Source organism: Chelonoidis abingdonii, chromosome 1 (genome assembly GCF_003597395.2).
Source record: "Chelonoidis abingdonii isolate Lonesome George chromosome 1, CheloAbing_2.0, whole genome shotgun sequence".
Lineage (NCBI taxonomy): Eukaryota > Metazoa > Chordata > Testudines > Testudinidae > Chelonoidis > Chelonoidis abingdonii.
This window is the reverse complement of record NC_133769.1, coordinates 270,006,321-270,018,426: the sequence shown is the minus strand read 5'-3', so window position 1 is coordinate 270,018,426 and position 12,106 is coordinate 270,006,321. Positions and strand designations below refer to the sequence as shown.

General features: G+C 39.5%; 1 protein-coding gene across 3 annotated transcripts in view; it reads right to left on the bottom strand.

Annotated features, from left to right (window-relative positions):
• NALCN (sodium leak channel, non-selective) overlaps nucleotides 1-12,106 on the bottom strand; it is a 387,480-nt gene that overhangs the window by 321,754 nt on the left and 53,620 nt on the right. For all 3 annotated transcript variants that reach the window (XM_032771366.2, XM_032771357.2, XM_032771375.2), the window contains 2 exons: nucleotides 3,322-3,461; nucleotides 637-765 (listed from right to left, as the gene is read on the bottom strand). In XM_032771366.2, the coding sequence (XP_032627257.1) occupies nucleotides 637-765; nucleotides 3,322-3,461 (269 nt within the window). The remainder of the gene's footprint in view (nucleotides 1-636; nucleotides 766-3,321; nucleotides 3,462-12,106) is intronic.

Genomic DNA, 12,106 nt, shown 5'->3' with positions numbered 1-12,106 from the left:
CATAGGGGTGTTGTGAAAGTAAATTAATGAATGGTGTGAAGCGCTTAGATACTCTAGTGACTAGTTTTATAGAAAAGAAGAGGAAATTAATAATTCTCTCTTCAGAGCAGGGTTTGAATAGTGTGCAGTACATTAGGCATGAGATCCACACACTGAAAACAAATTATTGCACAGCTGCTCATTAAGTGAGCCCCATCCAAACTATGCACTGAATGACGCATGGGATTAGTAGAAAAAATAGAACAAGATCATGTAATTGAAGACTGTCATAATGCATAAACACCAAGAGGCCGAATTAAGGTTGCACAGACAAGAACCTGATGGCAAGGACTTGATCTAGGCCACAATTCAGCAACAATGGCCCCGGGGTTCCCTTTGCTGGGATGTATGTCTTTCTGTGTGTGTGTGTGTCTCTCTCTCACACACACACACTTTCATGGCGACTGCAGCCTATAGCCATAGCAATGACTGTAGCAATTGTTTTTCAGATGTATCTGGCTATATCTTCTTATGATGACTGATGGCTTTGGTCTACTTTTAAGATAATATGTCCAATCTACACTCATTAACATTAGCAGAAATTACCCATATACATTGAGAGAAAACACCCCAAAATGTCCATATTGATGAACTTACCCTGGCTGGGTGTCATTCGTTACACAATGATAGGTAAAAGTTCCAAACATCTGAACTCCTAGAATTCCATACAGAAGCAGAAAGAATAGAAGGAAAATTGAAACACTCCAAATCTGCTCTCCAGAACGCCTGGTAAGAAGATAAACATAACATTAAACATTAATACATAAAAACTAATCTCCAGAAAAATGTATTTAGTATTTGTATTACAGCAGCACCTTGATGCCCTAATAATGGACTAGGAACCGATTGTGCTAGGTGCTGTTCAAACACTCAACCAAACTATGGTCCCTGCCCCAAAGATCTTTTAATCTAAGTATACAATATAAGAATGGCCATACTCGGTCAGACCAATGGTTGATGTAGCTCAGTAACCTGTCTTCTGAAAGTGGCCAGTGCCAGGTGCTTCAAAGAGAATGAACAGAACAGGGCAATTATCGACAAGAGGCAACAGATACAGACAGGCACATAAGTACAAGGAAACAATGAGACAATATACCATTATATATTACATGGCACCTACCCACAAAGACATGACAAAAGCAGCTGACATTTCAAAAATAAATGAAAAAAAGAACATCTGTTGGAAAGACCTATTTCTTTATCCTGAAATATGGCATTCCTTCCCTACAATTATGTTGTGCTAAGATGCAGACCAAGCAGTATTTAGTGCTGTAAAAGTAACAGCTTTAAAATAGGTCGGGGTAAGCAACCTCTGGCACATGGCTCGCCAGCGTAAGCACCCTGGCTTGCCGGGCCCGTTTGTTTACCTGCTGCGTCGGCAGGTGCGGCCGACTGCGGCTACCACTGGCCGCGGTTCACCGTCCCAGGCAAATGGGGGCTGTGGGAAGCGGTGCGGGCCAAGGGATGTGCTGGCCATGGCTTCCTGCACACCCATTGGCCTGGCCAGAGAACTGCAGCCAGTGGGAGCTGCAATCGGCCGAACCTGCCAACGTGGCAGGTAAACAAACTGGCCCGGCCCACTAGGGTGCCTACCCTGGTGAGCTGCATGTCAGAGGTTGCCAACCCCTGAAATAGGTTATCAAATTCAATATCTGGGCTAGAAATGGCGGCCAAGATTTTTCCAAAAAGGGGTGCCTGAAGTTAGGCTTAAATCAATACTGGAACTTACATAACAGCTTAATTTTGAAAGTGCTGAGCTTCCGACAGATTCCAATTGTTCCTATCAACATCAGATAGTGGTTGGCTTATGTTCTGAACCATATACATTTTTAACTTATCATTTTCCCTCTCTCCCTCTGAGATCTGTGAATTTGGATACTTAGGGCCACGTCCTCAGCTGGAATCAATCCAAAGTGCAAGGGGACTCCATGGATTTATACTAGCTGAGAAGCTGATCCATGGTAACTAAAGCAACCAGGCTATGCAGGAGACGAGATTAATTTTTTTAAAAAAAGACATAATAAAATTGATAAAAAACTTTCATATTTTTCTGATTGATTTTTTTTGAAAAATCTGATAAATATAGAATACATGATAGTGTAGCAAAAATTAATCCCCAAAGAGGGCCAATAAACTCCTTATTCCACACCACCCCATCAATCATTTTGTTTAATGCAGATTGACTCTGTCTGTAAAGATAGGACAGCTTATCACCAGGAGTCCAAATATAAATGGAGAGAGAGAGAATTAACTCTCAATATGATCTCAATTATCATTTCATAAATAATGCCATGATTTTAAGGTTGATAATGCAGGATCTTCCTGGTTTAGATAAAAGATGTATGTATCCCACTTAAAAACTGGAAATCTCCTCTTCTCCAAGGTATTCAACACTCATTTTTAACCTTTATTGGACCTGAAACACCAGGCCTTAACACCTGCTGTTGGCCCAGGACTAAATTTAATCCACACTGGGCCTCAGCACAGTGTAGTTTCTGGGAGTGTGGGGCAGAGAAGACAACTCTGAAGGAAAAGACTAAATATTTTTGTGCCAGTTGAGCAATTTTTTTGAGGGCGGGATACATTGTTGGATGTTTGAAGTTAATGGGTGGTTTGAAATGTCAGAAGCAATCCCAAAGGATCTGGGTGAGTGGGCAGAGTGCAGATGAAGTGGTTAAACATGCTTGATAAATGCAATTTATTACATAGCTCTACCATGTATCAGCTGGCTATTACCATCAAATGCCATGCGTGATATTTATTACAGTTTAGTGCAGGGATCGGTAACCTTTGACACACGGCCTGTCATGGAAATCTGCTGGTGGGCCGGGATGGTTTGTTTACCTGTAGCATCTGCCAATGGGGGCTGCGGGAAGCAGCATGTGAACCACAGCCAGTGGAAGCTGCTATTGGCCAAACCTGCAGATGCTGCAGGTAAACAAACCGTCCCTGGCCACGTGCCAACGGTTGCCAATCCCTAGTTTAGTGTGTGTGTGTCTTATTATTTTTAAAAAGATATATGTCATAGGAGCATGCACACTTATCTCTAGATGCTCCTTCCAATATGTAAAAGTCACTGGAGCAAATCAAAATTTTTCACAAAAAACATTAGCTGTTTTCTGTCTCTCTTATATTGGCAGTTGATATTTTTCTAAAATGAACAATTCTGACATTTTTTTTGTCCAGTTCTAAATCTAACAATCCTCCTCTCAGCTGCTTATACAATCATGTTAAAGAACATTTTAATTTGCATTTATATTTATAGATAAATTATTCACTTACTTTAAAATATTTGTTATCCTGGTTCTTGGAAGCTCAAAGCGAAAATATATCCGGAATGCTCGTATCATAATAAGAGGCCTTGGAATCCGCAGCATGCCCCAGGGTGACATCTGATCAACTATCTCAGCGATTTCAAACACCTGTGATCAAAAGAGTGGGGGGGGGGGTGTTTCTGCTACTCCTGCACAGTCCACATCAGTACTCTTGTAACAGTGTTTGTTTTGTGGATTCACATTTATGAAGGCAGCAAAACTATTTTTATGATAACATTTTTCACTTTCAGTGTCCCTTTTGGATTGAAATTTTCCTTTTAAACTTTTTTCTTTTAAAGAAAATTTAAGAAAAATCCCCTCAGCCATTTTTCATTTATCTTAATGAGAAATAAAAATATATTCCACCCATGTTTCTAATACTTCTAACTCAAACAACTCGAAAAACTTCCAGCTGTGTATGCAAGAAGTCTCGAAGAGGGATCTCTTGATCTGGCTCTCTCTCTCTCTCTGTTCTTTGCTAAGAATGAAAAGTTTTCTTTTCCAGTTAATGAAATTAACATCTGAAAACGTTGCAAAGACAATGAATAGATTCTCACTGTTACAAAAATGCACACACTTAGCCAGCTACTGACACTGCCTTGTGGGATATCTTGCAGACAATAGATTACTTCAGGGAATTTGGAAGCATTCTGAAGAATATCCAAGCTATCTTCTGTGAGATCCTTCCTGTCCCACAAAGCAAAGGAAGACAGAAAGCAGAAGATTCTGTAAGTCAGTCACTGGCTAGGTAAGTGGTGCAGGGTGAAGGGTTTTTCTTTCATGGAACATTGGCAAACTGTGGCCAGTGGGAGCTGCGATCGGCCGAACCTGCGGACGGGGCAGGTAAACAAACCATCTCAGCCCACCAGGGCATTCCCTACACAAGCGGCATCCCAAGTTTGGGAAAAAATGTTCTATGGGATGAGGAGACTACAGTATATACTATACCTAATGTTCCGTGCTTTCTGCTTTCACCTATTTTCACTGTTAAATTACCAGGTTTTTTTTTCCAAGGAGTTTGGTTTTTACTAATTCACACCTGTTTATCAATCCACTCAATATTTTTTGGGTTACTTATTTTTGTTAAACACTAATTCAATACACAATTGTTGTGTCCTGCAGCTCTGAGACTGAAGCAGTTCCGCAGTGTAAAACACAGAACACACACACGGTGGAGACTGGAAAAATCAAACATTAATATCACACTATGACTGGCTCACAGGGAGACACTGCCCACCTATTTCTTTGCATCCATTTAGTGTGGCACTGAATTTAAACAATCAGTCCTTCACAGATCAAGTAAAAAGGTAAACATGAGGTGAAAACACAAAGGTATGCCAGACTACCAACAAGGAAACCAGTGCTTAGCAATTTTCAAGAAAAATAAAGATCAGAATGGAGAGGATGCATTGTGCTGCAAGTACTGCAGCACTGAGGTCAGTGCTCATGCTGACAGAATAAAGGAGCATGTTGAAAGTAAGTGACACAAGAAGCTTAAAGAAGAAAGTGAGCTTCAGGATAGTCAATATCAGAAGCTTTCACTAGGGCCTTAATGAAAGAGAGCGTGATGTTATTGACACAAACTGGGACCACATCAATCCTTGCTGCAACCAAGCTCTTGTAGTAGCACCAAATCTTGTATAAGAGAAGGTCAAATAAGGTGTCTAAGACAAGGTTATGATCTGTGTGCAGCTATCATTTTTGTATTTAAAGTTATAAGTACTGGCTCTATACTGTCTGTTTTTCAAACTTGTGCTATGCTTCGGGGTGACACCCCAAACAGTTTGGCATCAGCACTGCCTAGCCTGCTTGATGGCCCATTAAGGACCATCAGCTATACAAACGACCCATTGAAAGAAGGCAGATACACCTTGTGACTCAGCAAGGTATGCAGGGACATGCCTACGGATAGAACTCTGAGGTTTTTTCTTGCAATGTGCTGGAACGATTGTCTTTGGAACAAAGAAAGGAAGGCCATGTGACAAGAGACTATAAAAGGTTGCTGCAGCTCCTTCATCCGGTCTTCAAGCCTGCTTCATACCTCTGGAGGGACTTCGCTACAAACTGAAGCTTTGAACAAAGCACTGAATGACCCATCCCAGCAGTGGATGTACTCCAGAGACTTGATTTGAACCTGCAGTTCATTCTATTACTGCTACAAGTCTGAACCAAGAACTTTGCCAGTACTGTACGTAATTGATTCCATTTAACCAATTTTAGCTCTCATCTATATCTTTTTCCTTTTATGAATAAACCTTTAGATTTTAGATTCTAAAGGACTGGCAACAGCATGATTGGGGGTAAGATCTAACTTGTATACTAATCATGACTATGTGTAACCCATTAGATGAGCGATGTACCCTCACTGCTCCCCTACTATACTTTGACCCCACCCACGTACACCCCGCATTGGGGACGTTACAGACTGTATGTACTATATGCTAACCCATAACCAAATACCAGCGTCCCCCCATACTCTGTATGTTGCCCCCGATGACTAATGACTGACATGCCAAACTCTGTGTATCATCCTTATTTAAATATTCTCTAATAAACATATTGACCTGGGTCTGGGGCTTGGTCCTTTGGGATCCAGAGAACCCTTTTTCTTTTACTGGGGTATTGGTTTTCATAACCATTTGTCCCCATAACAAGTGGCACTGGTGGTGATACTGGGAAAGAGAAGTGTCTAAGGGAATTGCTTTTGTGACTTGTGGATAGGCAGTGGGGTAAAACCAAAATCCTCTCTGTTTGCCTGGTTTGGTTTGCCTTAATAGTAAAGGAACTCCAGCTTTGGGATGTAACTGCCCTGCTCTAAGCAATTTTTCCTGAATTGGCACTCTCAGAAGTGTCCACCAAGGGCAGCACTGTTACAATGAGGTCACAGCATGACTGTGTCAATGAATTTGTGCATGCGCTTTCTTTCACAGGACAACTGCTGTAAATTGCAAAAGGGCCTATTGGTGACTTTGTACGACAATACTGTCCAGCAGCAAAAAACCTCCCTAATGCAGATAACCGCACTCGTAAGTATTTGAAAGGAAATGACAATGCTTTAGTACCTAAACTGATGGAAATGTGGTATCTAGTCTGATTTTTTACAAGTCTCCTGATGCTTAGGACTGTCCAATTCTTGGTCTTTTCTTTTTGTTTTTTATTTCAAAGCGAATAAACCTGCATTGTTTTGTGCTGACATGACATTCATACCTTCTGCTGACATCCATTTTGTTGATGTAGCAATAACTGACATGTTTGAGATGCACCGACTAACTTGGGAAAATGTGGCCACAACTAACACCGATTTTGCTTCCTAGCTGGCTAAGTTTGCACAGGAGATAAAAATCAGAAACCAGAGCTGCTCCGTATGACCTGTCCTGCTCATTTGATTAAGATTGCTCTACCAGCAGCTACTGCTGTGGAAGAAATGAAAGACGTAAAAGGCTTTGTTTTATATAGTCTGAAATGAGTGCACAGTCAACTGCCAATTAGCAACCCCTGTTGTGCAACCTCAGTGCATGAGCTTGTACTTCACTGCCTGTCATGTAAATAACATGTGGACTTTGCTAATGCATCTCCTAGATCATCTTGAGTTTGCTGGTTCTAAAGAAGAAACTCTCAAGAGACTGGCAAATAACCAAAATGACGGCCAGATTCTGCGCGCCTAAGTAATGTTCGTTGTAATTTGGAATCACTGTGTAACACATAGAAAACACTGGTGTTTTCTCCAACTACTGCCAACATGTTTGCCAAAGATGTTTACATGATCTGACAACCAAAATTTCAGGTAAATTGAGCACAAAAGCTGCAGGAGAAACAAACGGCAAAACAACTCAGCTGTTTCAGAAATCCTTCCAATCCCAGAACTGGAGAAAACCACAAAAGCATTCAAAACTTCAGCATTCAGTGAGAAATGGGAGAAGACCATGGCCTGTAATCTGAACCCCAATGTGTTTGGTGCTGAAGATTCTTTTTGGAATGTCATCCAGGACTTGCACCCCTTCCTTGAGGTGAATTTTGCAGCAGACTATGACCATTATGCCAGAGTGTTTCAACCATTTGCCACTAAAGATTACATTTCAAATCTAAAAGGGGAATTTAGTACTTACATAAACATGCCTAACTATGACAATGTGAAACTGGATGTGCTGGCTTTTTTAGAACAGTTATCGAGACATATTTTCCAACTTCAGCAAAGTGGCACGGCAAGCTTTGAGTGTACCTTCTGAATCTATTGATGCACAGCATTTATTTTCAAAGTTGGACTACCTCCAGTATAGCAAGAGGCTCAACATGAGTGAGGATACTTAGAAGAAAATTATGTGAGCATAAGCCAACCAGGATAACTGGAACTACTAGCTCTAAGAGGAACAAAAAATAATTTTTTATGTCCAAAGTTTCAATTATACTATAGTAAAATGTGTATATTATGATTTTTTTCTTTTTCCCCTCAATTTTTCATTTTAATTTTTTTAAACCTAATTTTATCCCAATTTTAATGTTTATTTTCCAAACACTGAGAAATTCCTGATTTTTTTCTTTTTACAAATAAAAATTGAAAATATAGAACAGTAAGTATACCTCAGTAGAAAAGGGCCCAATTTTCTTGGGGACAGGCCAGCTAGAGTAATCAGGACAGGATTAAACTAATAGCAAAAGTGGAAGGTAAAAAAAAAGATGAGTGCTCAGGTAGCACAAAATCAAGATGTTAAGAACAAAACTGATCAAGGAACCAGAGAAAATAAAGAGAAGAAATTCTTGCACTGCTTATACACTAGACAGCAGTCTGGGTAACAAACAAAAGGAATTGAAACTGCTCATTTATTAACATAAATTTGATCTAGTTGGTGTTAGTGAAACCTGGTGAGATGATTCGAACAACTGGAATGTTAAAATCAGTGGTTATAACCTATCTATGAAAGACTGAAGAGCAAAAAGTGAAGGAGAGTTGCATTCTATGACAAAAAATGACGGTTATTTCCGGGTCACTGATAACACAGAAGAAAATGATTATGAATGCTTATGGATCAATGTTCTAACAGAAAAAATACAAGATAGGGTACTAGTTGGTGTCTGCTACAGACCACCAAATCACACTAGGAACCAGAATAACCACTTCTTTACACAACTATCTCCAACGTTTGGGAAAAAAACTGTGTGATCACAGGGGACTTCAATCTGAATGACATATGCTGAAGGTGTCATGCTTGCCAACACTAAAACATTTTAGATGGCAATTTCCTAACTCAGAAGGAAGACACGACCATTGCAGAGAAGCTAAATGAATTCTTTGCATTAGTACTAAATGCAGAGGATGTCAGGGAAATTCCCACACCTGAACCATTATTTTTAGGTGACAAATCTGAGCAACTGTCCAGGATTGAGGTGTCATTAAAGAGGAGGTTTTGGAATAAACTGATAAATTAAACACTAGTAAGTCACTAGGAATTCAGCCAAGAGTTCTGAATGAACTCAAACAAGAAATTGCAGAACTGCTAACTGTGGTATGTGACCTGTTATTTAAATCAGTCTCTGTTCCAGCTAATGTGATGCCAATTTTTAAAAATAGTTTCAAAGGCGATCCTGGCAATTACAGGCCAGTAAGCCTAACTTCACTACCAGGCCAACTGGTTGAAATAACAGTAAAGACACAGAATTATCAGACAAATAAATTAACACAATTTGTTGGGGAAAAGTCAAGGGAAATTATGCATTATCGATCTTCTAGAATTCTTTCAGAAGTGTGTACAAACATGTGGACAAGGGTTATCCAGTGGATATAGTGTACTTGGACTTTCAGAAAGCCTCACCAAAGGCTCTTAAGCTATGTAAGCACTCATGGAATAAGAGGGAAGGACCTCTCATGGATCAGTAACTTCTTAAAAAGACAGGAAACAAAGGATAGGAATAAAGGTCAGTTTTCAGAATGGATAGCAGTAAATAGAGCGGTCTCCCAAGGATCTGTACTGGGACCAGTGATGTTCAACATATACATAAATGATCTGGAAAAAGGGATAAACAGTGAAGTGGCAAAGATTGCAGATGATACAAAATTATTGAAGGTAGTTAAGTCCAAAGCTGATCACCAATTGTGACAAAGAGATCTCACTATTGTGGCAGATGAAATTCAGTGTTGTCAAATACAAAGTAATGCACATAGGAAATCATAATGATGGGGTCTAATTTAGCTGTTACCATACAAGAAAAAGATCTTGGAGTCATTGTGGATAGTTCTGTGAAAACATATTCAGTGTGCAGCAGCAGTCAAAAAAGCTAACAATGTTAGGAACCAATAGGAAAGGGATACATAATAAGACAGAAAATATCATAATGCCACTACACAAATCCATGGTAACCCACACCTTGAATACTGCACGCAGTTCTGATTGTCCCAACTCAAAAAAGATATATTAGAATTGGAAAGAGGCATGAAAAGGGGGAAAAAAATTAGCAGCAGCATGGAACAGCTTCCATATGAGAAGAGATTAAAAAGACTGGGACTTTTCAGCTTAGAAAAGAGATGACTAAAGGGGATATGATTGAGGTCTATAAAACATTACTGGTGTGGAAAAAGTAAATAAGGAAGTGTTATTTATTCCTTCTTGTAACACAAGAACTAGGGGTCACCAAGTTACATTAATAGGCAGGAGGTTTAAAACAAACATAAAGAAGTGCTACTTCACACAGTCAACCTGTAGAACTCATTGAGAGTGGATCTTGTGAAGGCGAAAGTATAATTGGGTTAAGAAAAGAATAATGGCTATTAGACAAGATGATCAGAGATGCAAACCTAAGCTTCACAGCGCCAGAAGCTGGGAATGGAGAGCAATGGAGGGATCACTTATTAATTGCCCTGTTCTGTTCATTCCCTCTGAAGCATCTGGCATTGGTCATGGTCAGAAGACAGGATACTCGGATAAATGGCCCACTGGTCTGAACCAGTATGGCTGTTATTATGTAAAAAGCATGGCAGCCAACATGGGGGAATCCTCTGTTAAAACTTGTCCTAACACATAAAAAGTAATTGGTCACAGAACTGAAAATTAATTGTAGCTTAGGTATGAGTGATCATGACTTGATCACATGTATAATGTACATGCAGAATAAAGTCCAGACCAGTAATATATTTATGTGTATATATACATACACACACACGTCTCTTTAACAGGCCAATTTCAAAAAGCTGAAAACAATTATGAGCCAAATCAGATGGGAGGAAGAATTTAAATGAGAAAAATGTGAATGATAATTAGGAATCATGTGAGAATACGTTACTAGATGCCTAAAAAGCTACAGTCCCTACAAATAATGAAGAAATCTGTGCTAGTTAAACAACCAACCTGGTTTAGAGGCGAAGTGAAGGCAGCTGTATATATATATATAACAAATGGAAGAAAGGGAATGCTGATAATAATGAATATAAATCAGAAGCTAGGAATTGTAGAAAATTGATAAGAAAGAGAACTTTAAGACCGGCCAACTTAAGGACAATAAAAAGTTTTTAAAATATATTAGGAATAAAAAGAATCCTGACAATGGATTACTAAATGGAAACAGTAGAATTATCAAAAATAATGCAGAAAAAGAAAGGGGTGTTCAATAAATATTTCTGTTCCATATTTGGGAAAAAACAGATGATGCAGTCTCGTCATATGGTGATAACACTTTTCATTACACTAGTATCTCTGGAGGATGTTAAACAAAAGTTAATACAGTTACACATTTTTAAATAAGCAGGTCCAGATAACTTGCATCCAAGAGTTTTAAAAGATCTGGCAAGGAGTTCACTGCACCATTAATGTTAATTTACATATACAGTATCTTGGGGCACTGGAGAAGGTCCAGAAGACTGGAGGAAAGCTAATGTTGTGCCTGTCAGCCTGACATTGATCCTGGGCAAAATAATGGAGTGGCAGATATGGGACTTGATTAACAATGAACTAAAGGAGGCTGGTGTAATTAATGCTATCAACATGGGTTTATGGAAAATACATCCTATTAAACTAACTTGATATCTTTTTTTATGAGATTACGAGTCTGGTTGATAAAGATAATAGTGTTGACTACTATCTAAATACTTAGATTTCTGTAAGTTGTTTGACTGGGTACCAGAAGACATTTTGCTTAACAAACTAAAACTATATAAAATTAACGCTGCACAATTAAATGGATTAAAACCTGGCTAACTGATAGGTCTCAAAATGTAACTGTAAATGGGAGCTCCACTTTAGGTATCTTGGCACCCTGAGCTTGTAATCGAAGATTTGTAGTAGCAAATGCGGCAGCTGTCTCACATCGCTCCGAGAGGTTACCTAGCGTGCGCAGCCAAACAACCCCCAGTTCCCTCTCTACCCAGAGGATCAGCGTGAAACTCCAAAGCAGAGGGGATGAGGGGAGGGGGGTAGTGGATCACCCACAATGACAACCATCTCGAAGAACCTCAGTTACTGCACAGGATGAATAACCTTCTCTTCTGTCAAGCGTGTGAAGAGAAGCCTCCCTGTTGTCAGCATGTGGTTTTGGGAAAAACATAAGTAAGTATATGGGCTGATTTAAATGAAAGGGCGAGGCTACCTTGGGTATAAATTTGGGGTGCGGCTGTAGGATCACTTTGTTTTTGTAGAATGTGGTATAAGGTGGGTGTGCCAATAAGGCACTTAGCACTTCCACCCTTCTTGCCGACTTGATGGCAAAGAGGAAGTCCACCTTCATAGACAGATGTAGCAAAGAACAAAATTGCTAAGGGTTCTGATAGT